Source organism: Leptinotarsa decemlineata, unplaced genomic scaffold, assembly GCF_025532065.1.
Source record: "Leptinotarsa decemlineata unplaced genomic scaffold, Ldec_3_MD MMD2_tig00000251_RagTag_RagTag, whole genome shotgun sequence".
In the NCBI taxonomy this organism is placed as follows: Eukaryota; Metazoa; Arthropoda; class Insecta; order Coleoptera; family Chrysomelidae; genus Leptinotarsa; species Leptinotarsa decemlineata.
This window is the reverse complement of record NW_027412547.1, coordinates 7,700,035-7,725,840: the sequence shown is the minus strand read 5'-3', so window position 1 is coordinate 7,725,840 and position 25,806 is coordinate 7,700,035. Positions and strand designations below refer to the sequence as shown.

The 25,806-nt window shown below is 32.3% G+C and overlaps 1 protein-coding gene across 2 annotated transcripts; it reads left to right on the top strand.

Moving 5' to 3' along the window:
• The first annotated feature begins 116 nt into the window (after positions 1-116).
• Pex5 (peroxisomal biogenesis factor 5) lies at positions 117-25,806 on the top strand. Of its 2 annotated transcripts, none has more exons than XM_074173625.1 (10): positions 117-459; positions 512-645; positions 8,268-8,459; positions 8,894-9,068; positions 9,252-9,379; positions 16,093-16,278; positions 17,713-17,903; positions 18,721-18,886; positions 23,609-23,766; positions 25,475-25,806. In XM_074173625.1, exons 1-10 carry the CDS (start codon positions 270-272, stop codon positions 25,677-25,679), a joined length of 1,725 nt encoding a protein of 574 aa, XP_074029726.1. In that variant the 5' UTR covers positions 117-269; the 3' UTR covers positions 25,680-25,806. The 2 variants fall into 2 exon arrangements, with proteins under 2 accessions (XP_074029726.1, XP_074029725.1); XM_074173624.1 differs by having other exon boundaries at positions 17,713-17,927.

Sequence of the window (25,806 nt, the reverse complement as noted above, 5' to 3'; positions counted from 1 at the left end):
AAATACATTCATCTATTGGTTTAGTAATTTATTTGAAATTTTCTGTCGAATTTAAGAACTCGCCTTTGAAAATTCCAGAGTTGATTCATTGTCGTGTTGTGTGTCGTGTGCATGCGTAGTGCGTAGTCGCTAGTCTTGTGTTTATCATTAATCAAGTCAAAAGTCAGTTCCATACTTCCACATGTAATATTTTGATAAGGTTGTTCTACGGAGAAAAGGTCGAATTTTCATTAGTTTTTAAGTGTATATTAGTGAATAATAAAAATATAATGGCATTCAGACCATTAACAGAAGCTGAGTGTGGTCAAGCAAATCCTTTGTCGAGATTAACTTCTCATATTACCCATGATCATACATTTTCTGAGAGTCATGGACAAGTGTTTCAAAGCAGCTCTGACCAATTGGTTGAACAGTTTCTACAAGAATCCAGAGCTGTACCTCAAACGTTTAGGATGGATGGTATTCTATCAAATCAAAATCATAATTTGGGTAGACATATTTTTCTTTACAGATTTGATGAGAGAAATGCATGAAATTGAGTCTCAAAGGTCAGCTCTACCGCCCATTCCTGCATCAACAGTCAAAGATCAGTTACATGATAATTCTTGGGCACTACAATATATTGAAGATGGAAAAAGGTTTAACGTAAGAATTGTTTTATTTATCCCAGTTTTTTTTTATATAGCATGATCTTGAGTTCCAGAGAACTGTTGTAGTCTTATATACTAAGGATTGTTGCTGAATTGCTTGTTTAGAACTATGAGAGTTCTAGTGGGTTAACTATTTGTTCCAACGGCTCACATTATTCTATCAGTTTTGGTCTACTTTCAGAGATAGCACCATTCAAATGTTGAAAAATCAACTATTTCAGGAACTTATTTTCAGTAATAAAACTCGGAAAATGAAACCTTCTTAACATAATCTTAAATTGTGAAACACTACTATTTTTCCCATATATTAATAATAGTTGCAGTTAATTGAACAAAATTAAAATTTTCCTTAAACTTTAGACCATAATACTTCGTCCTTGTTACAAAACTGCTTTGAAATTACATAGACTTATTTACAATTCTTCAAAAAAGGCACATATATGAATGAGAAAATATGTAACTTATTCATTGATTGAACTGGTTGGTGATGTCTGATTCTTGCTTGATATTGCTTTCTTCTTTTTATAAATGACGTTGCTGTTGAAATTATCACTTTGTCCAGGGTTTTGTTGTGGGCAATTAGAGTGATGTCTTCTGCATACTGGAGAATATATGCTTTATGACTGAGGTGAATGATATTTTCTCACTATGCTTCACATATCAATAGGTCGGTATATATCCACAGGGGAAAGAGATTAGCAGTTGATGATGGACTGATTGAACTTTGAAAGCTTGGAGTTTAGAAGATGTTTAGCATCTATTTCATGCCTCCATGGAGTGGTTCATAATTCCATTGACTGTCCTGATCTACTAAGCCAATTAAATTTTAAGGTACTGCAATTCACAGGCAGAAAAAATTCAACTTTCTGTAATTTCTGACCAAGAACCAATGTCCTTAAGAAATCACCAATCATCACAATGTGTTTTAACAAAATTTGTAACTCTTGTGATTTATTCTGTGATATTTTAGAACAAATTAGGAATGTAAAGCGAAAACTGTAATATCTTACTTGTTTTTCTTCCACTGTATTTGTAGTTATCAATTTTTGTAGAGGACTTTTTTCCTTTAACTTTTATTATTCTAATATTGTAAAGGGATTGTACAATATGTTGGTCGATAAGTGGTAATAATAATAAATATCAGAGCTGTATATATTGTATAACAGTGGTAAGAATGGCAAACCCTGTGAAACTCCCTGCTTGGGAGTAAATTCATCTGGGAGTCTATTGAGTACTTTATCTCTCAATTTTCTGATGTGGCATGGTTGAATTGTTAAAAACACAAGTTTCTAAATCCACAAAATTTATGATGTTTAGTATACCAATTCATGAAGTTTGAATAAGAGTCCCTTTTTAACAAATGCTATTGATGGCTTCATTGATATCCAGAAAAATCACCACTATTTCATAGTTGTTAAGCTTGGTTGTTTCAATGTTTTTCATGAGAATAGTAAGCGGATGTTTAATAGATCTTTGCCTGGATTGAAACTGGTAGTTTGGGATTGTTGTTTAGCAGATGTAGTTAACAGGTTCTAAACATTTTCTCAAAGATTTTGCCACTAGAGGAGTGGCCAGTTTGGGTTTTGTATTGTAATCATTGTGCACATTTTTCATTTGGAAGAGATATGATGAGTTTTTAGGCAATATTCATAGCTTTTTTATGATATCTTTGTGTACCTTATAGTACTGCTTCCTCAACAAATAAATAATAATAATGTCGTTTATTGGTGAATACCAAAGGGCCATCGACCGAAGTCCTTCAGCCAGTGTACAATTTTTAAATATTTGCAGTAATTTTTACATATGCTTGCATAATAGATGTGAGTACATTATATTTCAGGCAAAAAAATATATAAATTATGAGAGTGATTTGATGTTTTCCCAAATAGTTTTTTCTGGGTATTTGAATTTGGATGGTTGTCCTTCAGCTCTTTCCCTACATAATGCCTGTAGGGTCTCCAAGTTAGTTTCATTTTTAGAAAAGCGGTTTTCTAGGTCTGATAGTCTCTCCTTTATCTTCCTCAACATATTTTTGTTATAGGGTTTTTCATTATTTATTTATTTATTTATTATTTGTTCAATTACAATGAAGTAAAATGCCCAGATGAGCGTAGAACATGTCAGTGTAATAAATATACAGTTAAAAACATTTAAAAATTGAAATCAATTAAATGTGAGACATTTTAGCAGGTAAAATCTGAAGGGATGGTATCTTTAAAATATTCATCAGTTGAGTAGTATGCTCTATTTAGAAGAAAGTTTTTAAGTTTATTTTTGAGTGTTGTTTTAGAGAGGCTTCTTAGTGCATTTGGAAGTTTGTTATAGATTTTTATTAGAGTATACGGTATATTTTTCTGAATATAAGTAAAATTAGGAATATTAGTAACCAAATCTGCTTTATTTCTTGTTGGGTAGATGTGTGCTTTATCAAAGTCTTTAAAAAGCTTTGGATTGCTTTTAATAAACATTATGCTGTCAAGAATATACTGACTGTATAGGGTCAGTACTTTCTTTTCTATGAATAAAGGTTTACAGCTATCAGTTTGTTTGGATTTATAAATAACTCTAAGGCAACGTTTTTGAAGTGAAAAAATTTTTTTAACGTTCACAGATGCACCCCAAAAAATTAAGCCATATTTAAGTCTTGAGTGGACTTGTGCATAATAGACAGACATTGACGCTTGAACATTTATTGTTTTAGTGATGACTCTTAGGGCATAGCAATGCCTTGCAACATTTTCTGACAAAGTATCCAGATGAGATTTCCAATCCAGTCTAAAATCTAGCTCAATTCTCAGGAATTTTGAACTTTTACTAGTTGTTATTGTTGATTTACCATCCGAAAAAGTATAATCATTTTCAGCTGAGTGTGAGAATTTGATTGCCTGTGTTTTATTAGGGTTCAGCTTTAGGTGATTTTGTGCAAACCAAGCTTCCAGGGTACTTAAAGCATCGAACACATTTCTCTCCAAGTCATCTCCATTTTGTTCTTCAAGGATAACAGTTGTGTCATCAGCAAATTGTATAGTGTTTAAGTTGTTGTCCATTTGTAGTTCATTGGTATAGAGAATGTACAGCAATGGACCTAGAATTGATCCTTGTGGTACCCCTCTAATTATTGTTAGTTCATCAGACCTTATAACCTCATTTGTGATGTGACATTTTTCGACCACGTACTGTTTTCTATTATATAAGTATGATTCTATCAAGTTAGCTGAGGTTCCCCTGATTCCATAAGCCTCAAGTTTATTTAGCAATGTTTTATGATTGACATTGTCAAAAGCTTTTGAGCACTTCCTATCTTCAAATTTAAATAAAACAAAGTATGTGTGAGATATCAACGAAATGTTTTATTCGTTTGAAAGACCTATTGATGCCATTATGTGTGGAATGCAATATCTTTCAAATGTCCAATTTTCCATGACTCTGACCCATAAATCTGGCTGAATTTGACCGATGGCATGGATTATGTTGGCTTTGAGGACTGCTTTGGTTGGTAGTTCACTCGAATATACCTGAGAGTTAGGAAAACCCCACGAAAAATAGTTTAACAGGGTCAAATTGTACGATCTCGGTGGCCAGTAAGTATGATTTACCTTCGAGCGCGATAGAATGAATAGAGGCCATACAATTTTTCGAAACCATTTTTATAGTATGATTTGTGTTTTATCTCAAAAAGGGCCTCAGTTTCGACGATTTCCTCTTCATCGGCGCTTAATTTCTTTCCAGCGAGCATTCTCAGGAAAAAGTCGCTGGGGGCCAGATCTGAAGAATACGGTGGATGCGGAGGCAATTCGAAGCCCAACTCATGCAATTTTGCCGCCATTTTCATTGATTTGTGGCACGGTGCATTGTCTTGATGAAACAGAACTTTTTTTTTTTCAAATGGGTCCATTTTTCCGTAATTTCGTCCTTCAAACGATCCAATAACGCTATGTAGTAGTCTCTGATACTGATACCATAACCTTGCCAACCAACTGTTCCATCTTTGCACGCTTCGGAGGAGGTCCACCACGTGCAGTCCACTCAGATGACAATCGTTTTCATTCTGGTGTGAAATGATGGAGCCATGTTTCATTCATCGACGCATTTATTCGAGTTTTTATTGTGGAACAGCTTCAAAAACTTCTCAGAATCATCAATTTGTTGTTTATTTTTGGTTGATTGTGAGCTCGCGTGACACTTTGCAGTAATTCAAAATTATTTTGTGGATTTTTTTGATGCTTTTGTCGGTAACAGCCTCTTTTGGGCGTCTACTGCGTGTATCGTCTTTTGAAGGTTTGGTTAACTAAAAATTTCATGGATTTAATACTAACAGCGCCATCTATGTGTTAGCCTAGAAACTTCTCAGCCCATCTAGTAAAATGTCCACCTGTGTAGTGTTTCATTTAAAAGAAGCTTAATTTGACAAGTTGTATTTATTTGTTAGAATAAATGAACTTTTACATTGCAACATATCATTTATTATTAGAGACAAAATATAGGCAGGTAGGACGTCTTCGATTAAAATTTGTTGTGACTGTATTCAGTATAATTGAGATGGATTGGACTGCATTTTGTAGTTTGTTAATTAAGAAGAGATGTGACGAAAGTAACTTTTTTAACAAACTTTGTTTATATTATCAGTTTTTTTTGTATATGAACATATCTCAAAATTAAATAACAAATATCTATCAAAATAATCCAAATTCTCAGTAACACTCCTTCCCAGTTGTAGACTTGGTTCTATAACTTAGTCATTAGAACTTTGTGACTGATTCAAGTTGATATCTAGTATACAAAGCTTCATTACAGGTCGTCTAAATACTCCCGTATTAGTCTTGATATCCACTACTCGGATTTGTCCTTCTTTCCTCGGATATGATTTTATTACAATACCCTTGGGCCATAAATTTATTGAGAAGTCAGAGTCTACTATTACAACATCACCTATTTTGATTTCTCCCGTTGAAGATAAGAACCATTTTGTATGTTTACTCAAAACTGGGAGTTATTCTTTGACCCACCTTCGCTACAGTGGTCTGTAATGGATGGCAATTCACTATGTATTCCACTTCAATGAATAGAGTTTGGAGGACTTCTTCTTGAGCAAAATAGCCTTGAGTGCATTTCTCACTGGCCTAACAAAACATCGTAGGGGCAGCATGAATTGTTTAGGGACCATTATGATGGAATCGGTGTTTAAGAGTTTAGGCAATTTCTAGGTAAACAGCAAGTGCCTTCAATTCTTCACAAAAGGTGAGGACGAGTGGAAGTAGGAATCTGGACAAGTTATGGGTGGTTGAACGAACCTCTGGAATTGATGATGGCTCCTCTTCCAAGCAGAAGAGTTGATGTTTCTTCAAGATCTGGTACTCATTCCTTTATCGACGCAATGGAATCTTGTGTAATCTTCATTTATTGCTCCTTCTAAAGAACCTCTTCGATATTTTGCTTGTAGAGATTAGAAAATGTTCAAAAGTAACAAGCTGAACTTCATTCATTATCAAGCTTGAACCTTCTTTTTTGCTGATGTATTTGTAAATAATATGTACATGTATATTTCTGATATATTTTTTTCTCCTAATGTATAATTTCAGTTCTGAAATATTCTTGCACTTGTTAAACCAAATGTTTGGTACTGTTGAATGATGTGGATTAGGTATAATGAAATAATTGTGAATTAAGATAACAAAATCACATATGAAGTATACCTTATCTCATATTTGTATATTAGGAATCCTTGCTATTAGTGAATACCAAAGGACCTATAGGGTCTCCAAGTTAGTTTCATTTTGGGCAAAGCGGTTTCCTAGGTCTGATAGTCTCTCCTTTATAGGTTTCACTTTTATAGTTCTATAAAGCAGTGTGTTTGAGGGATTGTGTAGTATGTTCTGAGGGTGACGCATTTTGGTAATACTCCTTAGTGTAGATGTTTCAGCTGTTTAGAGATTTTTTGATGCAGGATTACGACAACTTGAATAAATTACATGTGCATATTCGAGAAGTGGACAACAAATCATTTTATATATTTTAGTTGCAGTTTTAGTGTTGATTCCTCTTTTTTCAAATGTCAGACTCCGAAAGTGTTTTCCTCTATTGATGCTTTTCTTTTTAGTGATTTTTGTATGGCTGTTCAAAGTTGATTTTGTAGTCAATGTTAACTCCCAAGTATTTTACTGATTGCCTGCTTCTTACCATTTCATTGCTGGTGTTTATTGTTGGTAGTGTCTCTGAAGGGTTGTGATGAAAAATGATAAATTGTGATTTTTCCGGGTTTCATCTCAATCTCCATTTATTGAACCAGAATGTTGTCCTGTTGACGAGATTTTGCAGTTCCTCTATTGTGAGTACTAGCGTGCGGTTGTGTGAAACTAAGGCAGTGTCATCTGCATACTGTAAGATGTAAAGGTTTTCATTGAATTCATTCTAGTCTTCCAAGTTGTGATTGTATATATCATGGCAGTATATATTATAGAGAATTGGAACCCCTTGTTGGGGAGCAAATTTTTTGGAAAATGAATTTCTGACTCCGACGGTGGGGGTTCTGTTCTCAAAATATTGTTTTATTATACAGAGAAGGTGGATAGGGGTATTCAATTCGTAAAGTTTATATAACATTCCTTCTTACCAAACGCTATCAAAAGCTTTATTGATATCCAAAAGTAGTGCCGCAGAGGTTGATCATGCGTGCTATTTGTACGATAGATGTTACAATTACTAGAGAGTGGGTTGTATTTCTATTTTTCTAAAACCAAATTGATACATTGGTATATTGATATCTTCACTGAGTTGATATTTGATGATTTTTTCAAAAATTTTTTCCTAACACTGGAAGAAGAGTAGTGGGTCTGTAGTTACAGGCCTGTGAATGGTCTTTATTAGCCTTTGGAATGACAATTATTAATCCTTCTTTCCAGGCTGTAGGATAGTAATGATTGTTCAAACAATATTCATTGATGGAGATGATATGTTTGTGTATATCTGATTCTAGGACTCGTACTATTCTCCTAGATATATTGTCTATTCCTGGGGCTGTATTTTTTCCCCTCACTGATGATGTTATAATATCAATCTTTATCTATTCCTTGATCATTTTGAATTAGGATGTTTTTGAAAAAGTTTCTGTACCAATTATTGACAGACTCATATTGATTTTGGTCAAAAAATGTTATTATTATATTGTTTGATTGTACTTTTGTGAATAACTGATGTCCTTTCAGAAAGTTGTGGAAAATTTGGTCAACTGAATGAATTTTTATAAGGTTATGATAACTTTGCACTATTGCATATTTCACTATTATTGAATCGATCTCATACAGAAGTGCTACATGCTCCAAGCATATCTTAAAGTTATTACCTCTGGCCACTACATGGGACTTTAACAAAAACGTAAATGTAGACCGCATCTTGTAAAAAGAAAATTAAATGAAAATGGACCAATGATTTTACATATCACACATAGAATATATTAAGTAGAGAGCATTTTTGCACCAAATCAGAAATTTTTTGCAAATCATTCATGGCAGTCAAAAGTACACAAATTATTATTAAATAGCGAGTCTAAACAATAAATATACTAGTAATTCTTTATCAAATCTTTTTTGAGAAGTAGCTGCTATTTATTTTATTTTTTAGGAAACTTCAAACAACGAAACAGTGTGGACTGAGATATTTTCTCAAGAAGAGAGTCAAAGAGACTTACAAGCTCGAGCTGACATGTGGGGTACTGAAATATTAAATGCTCAACCTGGTTCAAGCGATTTTTTTTCTATTGAGGAACCATTGAGTTGTTCACATGCTGATGATTCAAAATTTGTATATTCTAAGGTAAGAATATATTCAGTGATTAGAATAGTATTCAAACCACTGTTGAAGAAGCTACTTTGTTAGCGAAACATGCCGTGATATATTTATCAAATAAAGTTTGTGGAGATAAAATCGTAAGGTGTAGTTTATGAAATTGAAGGGAAAAAAAATAAAAATATTGTCTCGAACGCAATGAAACGATAATGTTGATGTTTTACTTCATTTTAAATTTAATACTTTATGGGAACAAATGAAAAGAAAAATTTGTTTTGAATTGAAACCGTTTTTGGAATTGGTGTTTTTTTTACCATATTATGATCTAATTATTAATAGAAAAATGTTGATTGAACAACTAGCTGGTGTTGTTTTTTTTTTCATTCCAATATCAGATTAAATTCATGCAATGAAATTCAAAGTATGTGATATTTTGAATTATGTGCTTTTCTGTTGTCTAGTTCATGAAATTCATGAAAGAAGAGGGTGATGTTCACCTAGAGGACGGCAAATTGACAGAAGTAGAAGCCCAGGAATGGACAAACGAATATTTCAGAACTGAAGGAAAAGGTGACGAAACTGATAAACTGAAATCCATAGCTGCAGATTGGGCTAATGAACATTTGAGATCCAAAGGTATTTGAAAATAATAAAAACTGTCATCATTCTGAATATGCTGAATTAAATATAAAAAAATATGAATCAAATTTTCAGGCATGACACTCAACCATCTCCCAATCTTAGTCATACATAGCAAATTGTTATGTGGAAAATACTACAATTAATACTTTTACACAAAGACATAACTGTTATTTTCAGAGGAAGAATTTAACTCAAGTTTTTGGGATCAGTTGCAAGAAGAAATGAAGAAAGTATCCAACTCTGATACTGACTCAACCCAGCCATGGATTGATGAATTTAATTCTTACTACAATACTCCCCAAAAGGTGAATAAAAAGGTCAAATTTATCTAATATTAATCTGCAGTGTCTGAGGTCAAACTCATTTTATCTACAATAACTCATAATATACTTCTGAGATTCTTGTTCGATTGATGACCTATTTATTTTTTAGAAATTCATATAGGATAAAGAAAATAACTTTTGTCTAATTTACTCTAGTAACTTGAAAATGGTCTAATAAACCGAACCCGGTCGTAACAAATAATAAACTTAGCAGAAATTAGACAAAATTTATTTTCTTTATTCTATATTCTTTACTTCTGAAGTTATTTTTAATGAAGAATGGTTGGTTGGGTAATAGAATCTTTTTTTTTTTTTTTCACAATTGTTTTATTGCCGTCGTTTCGAATTAAATTAAGTTCTTCATCAGGGCTCGAAAAGTAGTTTCTTCTTGTTAATATTACTATTTTATAAACCATTAGACATATCAGATAAAAAAATAAATAAATAAAAAACATTGCAACAACCAAATTTTGGATACAACACCAACACAAAACGACATGTCGGTTTTTAAAATAGTAATATTAACACAAATAAACTACTTTTCGAGCCCTGAAGAAGAATTTAATTTGAATTCGAAACGTCGGCAAGAAAACAATTGTTCCTGTTACCTAACAAACCTTTCTTTAGCAAAATTATTGGATTTTTCTGGTATCAGAAATTATCTTATCCACATATAAGATAAGATAATGATTGATATAGTCGTTAGTGAAATGATGAAATGCTCATGGGAGACAACTTTTTATAAAGATGTAGAAAGGCCACACATTTCTTTGAAAAAAAGAACACTGAATTCCGAGTTTTAAAGACTGAGTTTTTGGATCATTATTGTTTTTATTATTTGTTAATCGTCTACCAAATTAGAAAATGTGAGCGGCTTTAGTGCCTGGTGTCGAAGTTTCCTTCCTAACAAGAAATTTTTTCTAGGCACAATTATCGTGATCCAAATCTTTAAACAGCTGGAAAATATATTTCTCGTCATTTTTGAGGGTGTCACCATTTTCAAGAAAATTAGATTTGTTGACCGTTTCTTCCTTCTTTCAAGCTTGTTATATAAAAGTTTCCCAATTTGATGAATTTGACACCTGATTAATTGTTCCAGAATAATTATAAATTGATTCTAGCCAACTGTTCCACTTTTGAAAGTCTAGTGATTGATTTATTTCTATGAACTGTTCCATTTTTAGTATTCTTTGGTCTAATGTTACGAACTTTCCTCAGGCAGGGTTTATTATAATTATTCTGCATTGATCTTGTTTCTTCTTTTTCTTAGCAGGAACGTCACTGTCACTAGAATCCTTTTTTGACTTTTTTCCTTTTTCTGAACTGACAGACCTGCGCTTCTTCACTCTCTTCTCTTCTTCAGAGTCGTAGCTCTGATGTCTTTTTTTGCTACCTTCCCCTCACTACTGTCACGTTTCTTCTTTTCCTTTTTCTTTTTCATCTTCAGCTCTCTAGAAGATCGGTCATCATTATTCTTCCACAGTAGACCTATTTCAAAGTGATTTCCAACTCGATTAATTGTATTTTCCATTTTTTTCAACGCCCTATCTTCTTTAGATCTTCCATTTTCTTCATCAATTTTTTCTTGAGATTTGCAACAAACGTGAAATATTAAAGACGATTTATCAGCAACTTTTCCCTGGGGGTATCTGCCATGCACTACCCATCCCAGTAATGTTTTTGATATAAACGGTGCATTCCAGTAACTTTGATATATTTTCCTTGCAATAGTCAAAGCACATTGGTCCTGACCAATGAGAATTGTTGGTTGTGCATCATAAAAGGAAAGTACAGGTGCTTCTTTGATGTATGGATAGATTCTACTCAGGTATTCGACATCAATGGTTTGTCTTGGAAGTGAGAGTCCACTTACAGTTCGAACTTCATTCATTTTGTATATTTTTGAGTTCTCTTTCATTGAAGATACCTCCAATGTCACTCTTTTGGAGTTTTCTTCATTTTTGGTAACATTGTTGAGCCACTGGTAGCAGAGTGACTCAACCGGTCCATCCAGTCCTAATTCATGGGCAATTTTGCTGTCTATCATTGTTGTCGTAGCTGCCTCGTCTAGTAGGGCAAAGGTAGAAATTTCTTTTTTAGGTCATGAAAGTTTCACCGGAATTATTTCAAGAAGGATTGTGGGGTTATCTTGTTGGAAAAAAAGTATTTTTTCAACTTGACTTTCCGATCTGACATCTTCATTTGGGTATGGATAAGAACTTGAGGCTTCGTTTTCCTTTTTTGTAAAATCAAGGTTATGTAATATGTTGTTGTGGAATTTTGGGCAATTTTCAATTCCACACTTTTGTTTCAATCTACATGAGTAGATATTATGGCCTGGTTTCAAACAGTAAAAACAGAGTTTCTTCAAAATCACAATTTTCCATTTTTCGTCAATATCTAGTTTTTTGAAAATTTGGCGGTCAGTCAAATTATGATTTTTTTGACATTTCGGGCATTTCTCATATTTTTTGGTCGAAAATATATTAGCGTTTTTCCTGGAGTGGAATTTCTCATTTTCGTTCATTTTTCTTTCGGAAAAGTGGTAACTACTGAAGTCAGCACAACTTGATGCAGCTATTGTGATTTTTCTCATCCACACAGAAAATGTTTTTAAAGTAATTTCAATGTGTAGAGAAGATTCCTCGGCCCATTTGAGTCTCAGGAATGGGGGTAATTTATTAACTATTTCATTCAAGATTGATGGATTTTTCATATGTCCTGTATTTTCAAAGAGTTCCATAGTAGTTACTAAGTTTTCGATAACATTAGAAAATTGTAGGTATGTTTCAAACCGTCTCTCCCTTGGAGGAGAACTTTCACTATTAGATTTGAAATTATAAATTCAGGTCGTCCAAATGTAACTTTCAAAGTTTCTATTATTTTCATAATATTATTTGGTGAAACAAGAAGATGTAATGCATCTCTAGCCCTTCCTTTTAAACATCTTTGTAGGCGGATTATATTTTCATCTTCACATATATCAAAAAGTTTGGTGGAATGTTTGAACTGACTATAGAACAAAGGCCAGTCCTCTGGATTCCCATCGAAAATCGGCAAATTTGTTTTAACATTATCTGTTTTCAAAACGTCTAAAATCTGGTTGAAATTATCAGTAGTCATCGTAATAAAATTGTTTTTCAGTATGAAATCAGTTTTATTTTCTGTTTCTTCAATTTTCCATTCAGCAACTTTTTCTTGTAGCTTCATTTCTTCCAAATCAATGATGTTTTTGCCACTAGAGATTGTGGACTTTTTATATGAAGAATCTTGAATCAGTTGTAGTTATGCTTCTTTCCTTATTAGTTCAGCATCAATTTCGGTTCTCCTTCTCTCTACTTCGGCTAATTTTCTCGTTTCTTCCAATTATATTTCCAACATTCGTCGTCTAGAGCTTGAAGATTTCGTAATTTTTGATTTGTCTTCGGCATTAGATGGGTCTTCTAATGAAGAACGTTTCTGCAACTCCGTAACTTGCTGTGGGTCATAACATACGTCGCTATATCTTTCAGGAGGAACTCCTTTAGTTTTCCTCTCACTCCTCCTCAGGATAGGCATGGACATATTGTAATTGATTACTTTTGGTTCTTTTTCTTTTGCTCGAAGGACCAGTGTTTGGACTAGTCAGTCCTACTGTGATGTCCTTTGATTTAAAGTCGAAATGAACCAGGAATCAAACGTTTCAAGTCAACATCTTTATTTTTATAACTTTCAAATTATTGTCAATTTCCAAATCGTCTTTTTTTATCAACAAATACCATGATCAATTAGTTTAACATACTAAGTGAACAAAATTAATTGAAAGCAACAACACTTTCGTTTTTCTCTTCTTTAAAATACATAAAACATTGCATTTATAACCTGTTATTGGCATGAAAAATATTATAGCCCATCACTGGTAAAATACTTTGATTCAATTTTACTCTCCTTGAATCAAAATATATCTGATGACTATATAGGAAAATAAAGTCATTTCTCCAACATCCAGTCAATAAGGAATAAAATTGACGAACTTCTTATATTCGCTGAATCTCTAAATTGGCCAAACCTGGTCCTGGTCACTGAACACTGGCTGAATATGGAGGAACCCTGCTTCGTACCTAACTATATTGTTGCATCCAGATTCAACCGCCAGATTATTACACATGGAGGTACCATGATATTGGTAAACAAAAAAGTTACTGATATATTTCCACTTGAAAACATATCTAAATTCAATTACTTGCTCACGGAAAAAATATTCGAGTTTTTCATTGTTTATAACAGTTCAAATAATCTCTATATTGTTTGCATCTATAGAGCACCTGGCACTGACTTAATAGCTTTTTTGGACAGTTTCGAAAATCTATTATCGCAATTATCTATTCATGCCAAAATTATAGTAGCTGGCGACTTTAATATAAATTATTCTGATACAAAATCAAGAGAATTTCATGAATTAAACAACTTACTCCTATCATTTAACTTTTCGATGCATGTAAAAGAACCTACTAGAGTGTTTCAATATTCAGCTAGTACAATTGACTATGTATGTACTAACTTCATTGACGATGTCACTGCTTCAGTTATTCCTGCAGGTCTTTCTGATCAAAAACAGTTATTTCCAATGAACTCAGCGAAATCGAATCTTGGTGTAACTCAAATAATCTTTGTTTCAATGTGGAAAAAACTAATATAATTACTTTCGAATTCGAAAACTTGGTCTTAGGAACACATCAAGTAGAAAACAAAACGAGCACTAAATTCCTGGGTATACACATTGACAGAAAGTTAGGGTTTGAGGAACATATAACGTCCTTAAAAAAAAGACTAGCATCGGGTTGTTATGCTATTAGAGTAGTGACAAACGAGCTTGGTACAGCTATTGGCAGAAACACATATTTTTCACTCATAGAATCCCATATTAGATACGGACTACCCTTTTGGGGTTTTTGTAGGAAAACCTTATGGAATTCTGTGTTCATTCTACAAAAGAGAGCAATCCGTTATTTGTACAAGGCCAAAGCAAGGGATCACTGTAGACCACTATTCATCAAGCATCAAATTCTTACGCTTACATGCCTTTTCATTATGGAGACTGTATGCTTGATTCACAACAGACATTTATCGAATGATAACCCATTAAATCCCAGGCACACCAGAAATAACTGCCATATCTCCTTGCCAATACCTAGGTCGACTCAAATTAAAAATTCAATAATATTTGAAAGCAAAAAAATGTACAATCATTTGCCTGAACATTTTAAAGCAATCGGAAATTTAAAAAAAATATAGGAAGGAGATAAAATTATTTCTCATTCCAAAAGCGTATTATGACCTGCAGGAATATTACAATGACCATTTTTAATCATTTATATTTGCATAAAGATATAGGTTTCAACTTCATGTCTAGATATTGTTTTGTAATTAGTTTCGAATATATGTGAGTGAATGTCATCATTCTATTTGTCATGGTTGTGTTTATTTATATGGACATTTTATTTATACATGTGTATATACATATATATATATATATATATATATATATATATATATATATATATATATATATATATAAATATGAAAATATAAATGTAAAGATGAATAATTATATATATATATATATATATATATATTATATATATATATTATATATATATATATATATATATATATATATATATATATATATATATATAATTATTCATCTTTACATTTATATTTTCATATTTTTTGTCTCTCATATGTATTGGACACAGTGGATATCCACTTCATTGTTATCTACTCACTTTGTCAATAAGAATAATTATTCTTGGACAATAAAGTACAGTTTGATTGACTGATTGATCCCACACGGTGGGATCAGGTAAAGGCCTGCCGGAAAACAACTACTTTCCCGGCTAATACCTGTAATGACTTTACCTGTTTTGAAACACTCGTTGATAGAGCCATTAGAGCCACTTTCTTCCAGCTTGGCACGCTGAAGACGAAAGCAACAAAATGACTCTACCCAACGAGAGTAGGTAATCTTGAGCTCAGCAAGCTCAAGACACAAGACCTGTGGTTTCTATCGAGTGATATCCTGGAATGTCAAGTCTTTTAGTAAAGTATCGGGGAACTGGATCGAGCCCCATCTGTAGTCAACATCTGAAGTATCAGGTTGTGTCTTTGCCAGGAACGCAGATTAGCTTATATACACTGGTCAACACTGGAATGTATTGCAACATAACATGTACTGCAAAAATATTCTCATTTATATGGATTATGAAACGAATGCAATGCATGTAATCTAATCTAAATGGAATCTTTATCCTATATACTCTATTGTTCACACTATTGCTTCATATAAATATTAAGAATACTAATGTGAAATGAATGTAATTAAAACAGCAAATTGAACTCAAAAATGAAGAATATGAACATCAACTCCATAAGTAACAGTAATTACAAATACATAGTAAACATAGAAAAATACATGTGCTTGAAATGAAATCCTTATCCAATATGCTCTATTTCGAACTGGGGACTTCATCGTGAAATTCAACTCCTTAGTATATGATATATTCGTCTATACTGTATTGGAAAATGTAATAGAAAATAAAAAAAGATTTAAGATGTCAACCAACAATTCTTTTCAATTTCCTTAAAGCATTGAGAGTGTTAAGTAGTGTAAAAATTTGTAACTAGTAAATAATCTTCGAATTGGTTACTTTTAGGAGTATGAATTTAGTGAAGACAATCCAATGTTAGATGTAATAAAACCATTAGAGAGAGGCAAACAATTTTTAGAAGAAGGAGATTTTCCTAGTGCTGTATTATGTTTTGAAGCAGCAGCAAAAAAAGAACCTGAAAATGTTGAGGCTTGGTTGTTGCTTGGTACGACTCAAGCTGAAAATGAGCAGGTAAGTTGTTCATGAATATTGGGAAGTTCATCGTCTAGATACGACGTCTATTAGACATATTAGAACTATGCAGGAAGGTAAAACAAAGTCCTGTCAGCTGTTTTCATATATTGTTATGGCTTCTTGTGCTTCCCCTTGGTGAATGTAATTATATTTACCCATTTTCAGTTTCTCATGATTATAATAATTGCACCAAAAATCATACTCTTATGAATTCATGATTAAGCAACATTCAGTTATTTCGATCAGCTGTTTATCGTTTGAGCAGTGCCATCATCAGAAATTATTCCCAATTATAGAAATGTAAGAAGTCTAGATTGCTGTGCTGAGGACAGATAAACACTTTACGAAAACTAATAATTTGAATGAATATTAGAGTACTATACTGTAATTTTTTTTTAATCAGACAACTTCATTCCAAACGTCTACCTATATTGAATTTTATTTGATAGCTAATTGTGCAAGTTTCCTCAGGAATTACTCTTATTATACCAAGACAGCTTGTTAACTATTTGGGATCCTACCATTACATTACTCTGCAAATACAGCTCTAGTCATGAGATAAAATTGACCTCACTTTAGTAGTTGACTGCTTTGCTATCATGCAAAGGTTTCGCAGAGACTGGGACTTCACCGACTCAAGCACGATACCAAATCTCTTGAGTACTATTTTTGGGGTACATCTACATTACTCGTGAAGTTGATCAAAGTTGAGCGAGGAGAATAGAGTACAGAGGTACTTCCATTCGCTTTGTACAATCTTGTGCGTAAAGACTTACTTTGGACTTTGAGCAAGTTCGTTGAGGAAACTTCATGAGTAATGTAGAAGCTTTGGTATGATCTGCACTTATGAGGAGCCAATATCTCAAAACTGGTCTGTAAATGATCATCCACTTGGGTTTTGTGAATTATTGTTACAGGATATCTGTTTCATAAATTCAATATACGTTTTAGTATTAACCAAGTGAGTAGGATTTACTGGGGATATATCTTTTGTAGAATATTTTTCATAGGGAAAATTTCACAGTTAGAAATTAAATTATGAAACAAATTCTTCATTTTGTAAACAACTTACTTTCAATTCTTATTGTAAAAAAATATTTGTTACCTGTTTCAAAATGATGTCATTGATATTTTTTTAAATTGAGGAATCATTTATGTGATATTTCATTTGATCACATATATAGATAATTGAAGTATAATAACAATCAAAAACAAAAAAAAATCAAAATTTCAATTCGAACGCAAAATCTGTTTTGATTTTGTTTATGACATGTAGTTGACTATTGAAATAATTTACTGTCGTAGGCCGCACAAATACCGGTCGCAATTTGACGACCACAGGTTTAGCTTATCTACTTGTTGATGCTTTGAGAATATACTCAAAACCAGGTATAAAAGTGTCAGAATTTCTAAAATTTTTTTTTGTTCAAGGATCCAGTTGCAATAGCAGCATTGAACAGGTGTCTCCAGCTGGACCCCACTAACCTCAATGCACTGATGGCTCTTGCCATTAGTTACACCAATGAAAGTTATTACAACCAGGCATGTCAAATGCTATTGAATTGGTTGAAGAACAACACGAAATACAACGATTTGGTGCCGCCGAATTTGACACTATCCGGGCAAGTTACAAGTTTGTTAGTTCCGTAAGTGAAGGTGCAGGGCTGCATGTCTGCACGCCGTTATTTCTCAAATAGAATGGGACATTTGGTTTAATTTTTGTGAAATCTTATGAAAGCCTTACCATTAAAAATATTGATAGAAGAGGGGTAAATTAATCAATATATGAAAAAACCCGAAGTAGTAAATTTCAACATTTGTTCATATTCTAAATGAAAATGCAAGAAAAATATAAAAACCATGTCTTCTGTACATAACTTTTTTCTATCTTATGAAGATGATAATTTGTGTAATAACTGAACTGAATGAACAACACAATTCAGAAATATTATATACTTGATTGTTATTTTTTAACATTAACGACTTCATGATTCATAAATATGTAAACAGGCTTAGAATCACCAAATTGATAATATGAAATTTTATAACAACAAACTAAAATAATATCGATGATGTAAAACCACATTGCTCCATCTTATTTGTGAACCGGTACTTTTTTTTCTTACTGTTGATATGCTTTGTAAATAGCAGTTTTACTCGTTCTTGTTGATATTCGCTTGGCTTTTTTATTTCTGTTGTTTTATGTTATAATATTTCTGCCATATGTTGAACATAATTTTACATATTTAATACTTTGTCATCTTAATTTCAGACAATTTTTATCAATAAGTAGTAATGACATGAATGTCTTGAACAATGTTTGAAAATCCTCATATTCTAGTGAAAACTGAATTGTACCTTTCCAAATAAATGTCGCTGTGGGTTTCAAATGTTGTTCTCAGCATCAAGTGTCAGTCTTATGATTTTTTTTTCACGCAGAGACGATCACAAGATAGTGCAAGAATTATTTATTAAAGCTGCTCAGCGGCATCCTCAAGACGTTGATTATGAAGTACAATGTGGATTAGGCGTTTTATTTAATCTAACAGGAGAACACACAAAAGCCGCAGATTGTTTTTCGGCCGGTCTTTCTGTCCGACCAGATGTAAGTATTATGTCATAAAAATAATATTGGTTCATTTATTAGTAAATACAATTTTTTTTAAAGGTATGTTGCTATGGATGAACTAAACTATGCACTTTACAAACTGAACTTTAATCTTGATTATTGAAAATTCTTCTAAAAAGTTGTATAGATTTCATGGAAAATAAATATTATAATCGTGAAAATACTATAATCATAGTTTCCTTGTGCCACTTGTTTGTTAATTTTATTTATTTTGGTTGTGTGGTATCATGTTAATGATAGTATTGTATTTGATCTCTAATTTATTTGTGTAAATGTTCTCAATTCGAAAGAATCATTTTTATTTATCTCTTGTGAAGGCTACCTATTTTATAAAAATAGTCCTGAAGTTTTTTTTGATCACCATATTTAAAAAAGTATCGAAAAATGAATAATTTTGGAGTTATTCCCTTCTGAGAGTAATATTTTCAAAAAAAATTTAAAGTAATTTGTAATGAATTGTAAAAATATTTGATGACCTTCTATATCGGGAGAACCCGATATCATATATTTTATATGCAGACAATACTACAATCCGAACAAATGCTAAAACTCAGCTCAACTTCTCATATTCATACGAGGTGTTACTCAAGATTTTGAAGTCTTAGAATAGTTATTCGGAATGTGTTCATTGAAAGTTCAAACCAAAGGAGTTGATATACTCAATGTACTTTTGGATGAGTGTTCAAAAACTGATTTGGACTTATCAAAATTATCGGGAGTTGCGACTGACGGTGCTCCTTCGATGATTGGTGTCAATTCCGGGCTAGTTACTTTGCTGAAAAAGCATCTGCAAGGAAAAAACATAAACGCTGAAGATCTCATGCAGGTTCACTGCATTATACACCAAGAAACCCTCTGTTCTAAAAAAATTGAATTTCAAAATGTCATGAAAGTGGTAGTTTCGACTGTAAATTTCATAAAATCACGAGGACTCAACAGACAATTCAAACAATTCCTTGATGACATCGAAAGCGAATACGGAGATTTACTGTATTATACAGAAGTAAGGTGGCTAAGCCGTGGATTGACACTGGAACGATTTCTAAATTTAATAGAAGAAATTGGAATATTTCTGGCGGAAAAGCAAAGGGATGTCCCGGAACTTAAAAATCCTGATTGGTTGTGTGATTTGGCTTTTTTAGTTGACATTACAAATCATTTGAATGTCTTGAACACACGGCTTCAAGGCAAAAATCAACTGATATCTCAGCTCTACGCCCATGTATCATCCTTTCAATGCAAGCTGACACTTTTCAGATCACAAAACTGCGATTAATTTCAGTTATGTAGAAAAGCTAGATATTTTGATTCAATCTTTTCAAGACAGATTTTCGGAGTTTAAAAAAGTGAAACCTCTGTTGGACATATTCAGCAATCCTTTCACGATTTCAGTTGAAAATGCGCCAGAGTCAATGCAGTTAGAAATTATCGACATTCAAAACGATCAAGATTTACGCAACAAATTCAACGAAGGAGACTTGCTGAACTTTTACCGCTGCATTGATAAAAATATGTACGAAAAGTTGCGCATAAACGCTCTGAAATGTGCCAGCTTATTTGGTTCTACCTATGTATGTGAACAAACTTTTTCAATACTAAATAATAATAAAACAAAAAATCGAAACCGCCTTGCAAATGAAAGTTTGGAAGCAGTTTTACGTGTTGCTACAAGTAAATTTGAGCCAAATATAAAAAAGATTGTAAGCACTATGCAGTGCCAAGCTTCAAATTAATAAATTCTTTTTGAATTTTAATAAATTATTATCAATTCTTTATTGTCTTTAATTACCTATACTTCTGGCGGCCGGCCCGCCATCAGTTCATGATTTGCCCGAGTGGCCCCTAGTCTTCATAAGTCTGTGCAACCATGGGCTAGGGCTATTGATATGCATCAGTTACCCATAACAAACGAGGACTTGAAGAATACGCGTGTTTCGATGGTACTGTCGCCACTTGTGAGGAACCGTCTGATGAAAACCTTGTGGAAAATATAATTGCCAACGATGCGAGTACCAAAGATAATGACAGTGATGACGCACTAGAGGAGATTTATTCAACCTTTAGTGCGTTTGATGCTCTGAAAGCTGCGGAAACGCTCAATGTGTTTGTTCAGACTAACTTGGATGATGATGTTATGAAAACAATGATGTCGCGAATTCATAATGCTGTACGAAATTCTTACTACCGAACAAAAGTTTGTCAAAAACAAACTCAGATAACAGACTTTCTACGTTAGTAACACAGTTTTTTCGTGCATTGCGTGTACATGTGTTTGTACATTAGGATATTTAAGAACTATTAAAATAAAGCATACGTGATTCCTATAAAATGTTTTATTCACCTATCGATCAGCAATCCGAACAGCTAAATGAAAGACTAATGAACTAAGGTACACTTTACTACCACAAAATTAATCCGTTTTGTGCGTCGTCCGGTTAGTATGACATAGTATATCCGGTCCCTTGAAGGCCGTTATATCCGGATTCTACTGTACTTGCTTCGAATGAAAATAATCATTTAATATATAAATAACCAAGACCAATACCATACCAATTATGATATTAACACGTTATCTTTCCACACCTTCAGTGAAGTGGTAATTGAAAATAAATTGAAAAACCTAGATGTCTCAAAGGGCGCGGGTCCTGGCGGAATTCCGCCAGTATTGTTAAGGAATTACTGTCAGTTTATCACATCCCCTTAAAATACTTTTTCAAAGATCATTTGATACAGGGATTTTTCCAGGTGTTTGGAAAAAAAACCTTTCATTTCTCCAGTATTCAAAAGTGGAAACAGAAATGAAATTCAGAATTTCAGGGGTATCTCGAAAATTTCTTGTATTCCCAAAGTATTTGAATCTTTAATTACGGATGAAATATTCAATAATTTCAAACACGTCATAATAGATGAACAACATGGATTCTACAAGGGAACGTCTACTGCCACCACTTTGGCTGTCTACCAAAACTTCATCACAAATAAGCTTGAGCAAGGGTTCCAAGTTGATGTTATCTACACGGACCTTGCTAAAGCCTTCGATTCAGTTTGTCATGAACTAATAATTTTTAAACTTAATAATCTTGGAATAACGGGCAGATACTTGAAATTTATTGAATCCTACCTTTCCGGTAGATCGCAGAATGTGAGGATAGCTGACAGTGTGTCAGAAACAATTCATGTGACTTCAGGGGTTCCGCAAGGTTCGCACATTGGCCCTATATTATTTCTACTCTTTATTAATGATGTTAAATCAGTGTTTAAACACTGTAATATCTCTCTGTATGCGGACGACCTTAAGTTTTACAAAACAGTGCAATCTACCAATGATATTGAACGTATTCAGAATGACCTAGATAGCTTTTGTACCTACTGTGATCCTAATTGTCTAAAAGTTAACATTAAGAAATGTAATGTGTTGAGATTTTATAGAATAAGACAGCCTGTCATTGGAAACTACTCCATTAATGATGCAACTCTTCAAACTGTCAAAAGCTTATGCGATTTGGGAATTACTTTCGATAAAGATCTAAGCTTTATTGATCATGTCAATAATATCTGTAATAAAGCATTCAGAATGCTCGGATTCATCAAAAGGAATACCCGGCATATTACAGAATATGATGCTATAAAGACATTATACTTTTCACTGGTTCCGAGTATTTTGGAATATAATAGTGTTATTTGGTGTCCTCTTTATGCTTGTCATGAAGAGAGGCTTGAAAAAGTGCAAAATCGCTTCTCTAAATATATAATTTGGAAACTTGGCCTACCCTACTTTAGATTTACCTTGCAAATGAGGCTGTCTGTATTAGATTTATTATCACTTGAGGACAGACGTAAACTTGCAATGGTTCTATTCTTTCATAAAATAATAAACTTCCACTATAATTGTTCAGCTATTTTAGATGACCTTTGCCTTTCTGTTAACTCAATATCCTTAAGAAGCAATCGCATTTTTTCATTTGGGTTGCGATTCCACAAGACTAACTATGGCTCGATGGCAATAAGTTGTAGGCTTCAAAAAAATTTCAATACATACTTTTCAGAACTTGATCTTTTTCATTTGTCATATTTAAAATTCAAAAAAATGGCGATTAGACGACTTCATCAAGAGATTGTTCATTAAACTTCTGAATAGTTGTTTATTATTTCTTTTAATAATCATAACTTATTCTAGTTTCATACATGTCTTTTTTTTATTTCAATTTTACATAATGTACTACTTGACAAATGAAAATGCATACCTTTATTTAATACTTTGTTACAATTCTGTAATGTACTTGATTTAGTTACATTTTTGTTTTATAATTTAATTATTCATTAGTGTTGAATATCTTTAAGCTTATTTTTGTCTTTTTAATATTTTTTTTTTAATGTTCCATTTGGTATTTTGTTAATAGTTTGTAGTGATATAGGACTGATAAAAAATAAATAGGTTTATTTATTTTTAAGCAATTACAATAGTTTATATTAAGGATTTTACTTGTTGGGTTCATAACTGAACTCTAATGCTTGACTTGTTTCAACAATTGAAACTTTCTTGATGTACCATTTGGGATTTTATAATAATTCTGTAGTGTACTTAACCGATAAATAAATAAATAAAATAAAATAATTTTTGCTTCAAAACAAATTTTAGATCTGATTTTCACATCATCTTTAACTTTGGTATGTCAATAAATATTATATCATTTTCAGGATGCTAGATTGTGGAATAGGTTAGGAGCAACTTTAGCAAATGGTTCTAAACCAGAAGAAGCGGTAGATGCATACCACCACGCATTAAATATATCACCTGGTTTTATTAGAGCGAGGTATAATGTAGGAATAACCTGTATAAATTTGAACGCTTACCGGTGAGTCTTCTTAGATAGTTGAGAGTTTTTTTTATCGATTCCTTCACATTGAGCAATAATAAAGATATTTATATCAAGATAAATCATATTTTTTTTCAAAAATAATTTTGGGAAGTTTATTTAAAAAAAACTAAACTGCCTTGATTAGTTTTTTAATCTGGATTTTCATCAAGTATCGGCCAGTTCTATTCAATTAAGTTTATTTTTCAAAAGTACCGCTCTCAGAATGAAATAATTTTCAAAAAGTGTAGTTTGGGGAGTATACTTGAAATTATGGAGTGTAGATGCTTGTTAGCTAGTTCGCAAACCATTACCCGGACATCCAATGTTTTATTAACTTCATTTAAGCTATCCTACAATATTATTCTGAAATTATTATATACTTGGAAAGAGTCGAAGGAAGTTGTTAGAGAGTTGTTCAAATTCAAATTTATTAACAAATATGCAGTAGAATAACATTTCAACACAGTCTATGTAAACACTTGCGCTCAACTGCATTATTTAAAAACGAATATGACAATTGATATTGTTCATTTAGTGTTTTATCATGAATTATTTCAGTGCTTCTAGAATGTTTCTTTACTTGAATTGTATTAATTTGGTAAAATGTTTGTTCAATGGTTGAAATGGAATATTTCCTGAATAAAACTTTTGATGGAAATCCAAATGGTTTCTATAAATCATTTTTGTTGCATACTTATGAATGAACTTGACATATTTTAATGAATTTTCATGTGTACCAAAAGATAACTCAGTAAGTCTTAATATTAAAAGATAATGCATGATGAAACATTGAAGTGTTCACGTCAAATTTATTGTAGAAGTCTGAATTTATAAAGACTTCAGGCAACAATTTAGTTAAATTTCTAGATGTAGCATTTCTGGAGCTTTTATTATATTTCAGAGTGCATGAAATTTTTGAAAATGTTTTGAACTGTGAATTTTCAATTGATCATGTTTTAGTTGACATTATTTACTACAAGAAAATGTCATGGATTTGATAGTAGTTTTTATCTCATTGACTATACTGATTTATGTATTGGTTTAACTTTGCTATCTTGAGTTTGTCAGGAAAAGAAACCTGCCATGATATATACAAGTGGATGAGTCTCTGAATGTCCATATTTCGTTTAGAATATTTCTACTTATGTTATCTTGTCCTGTGTTTGAATTTTTGAGTCTCTAATTATTTCAATGATATTTGACTGTGTATTGGTATTTTTTGTTACATCAGTGTTAATAAGCTGAGGTGTGGTGCTAAATTAACTGATGAAATATTCTGCAAAACTGTTTTTTTCAGTACTTTAGTTAACCTAGGCTTAGTGCTAATGTTTTTATTTATTCTATTGTGATGGTAAAAATGAAAGTCATCCTGTGCTTCTGCATAAATGTTTCTGGCTTTACTATTGATATCTATATCCTTCAATTGTGTTCCATTCACTTTATATATCCTTGGAAATGTTGTCAACCAGTTATTTTTTCTAGTCGGACTATTTAGATTCATATCTGATTCAATTTATGTGTTTGGAAATTTTTCTGAACCCTTTATTTGGATTTCACTTTCTTGTGAAAAATAATTTATGTGGGACATATCAGAACATAAATATGTAACTTTAAACACTTCGATGGTTGTGGCGTTGACTTTTTTTTACTTTTAGTATGTTTTCAAAATGAAAAATTATTTTAGAGTAATTGTTTTCGTTTTCAGGGAAGCTGCAGAGCATTTCTTGATAGCTCTAAATCAGCAGGCTAGAGGTAAAGATGTATCAAACTCAGGTTCTGTATCCCAAATGTCGGACACTATTTGGACTACTCTCCGTATGTGTATTTCTCTAATGAACAGAGGTGAACTCAAGTCTGCGGTAGATAAAAGGGATTTGAAAGAATTAAATAAAGCATTTTTTATTGACTAAAGAATCAATAATATATGATCATCACATGAAATTGAAAAGGTGGAATTTTGAAATAAATAAAATTGTTATTTTTTTACAGATTGTATTGATAGCAAAATTATTCATTTTGAATAAATTATCAATTGTT

Excerpts from the sequence above, each read along its gene's own strand:
- Pex5 (XM_074173624.1), top strand. The coding sequence starts at position 270 with ATGGCATTCAGACCATTAACAGAAGCTGAGTGTGGTCAAGCAAATCCT. Across the intron at positions 646-8,267 it reads AAGATGGAAAAAGGTTTAAC|GAAACTTCAAACAACGAAAC; the intron begins GTAAGAATTGTT and ends TTTATTTTTTAG. Across the intron at positions 9,380-16,092 it reads ACTACAATACTCCCCAAAAG|GAGTATGAATTTAGTGAAGA; the intron begins GTGAATAAAAAG and ends GGTTACTTTTAG.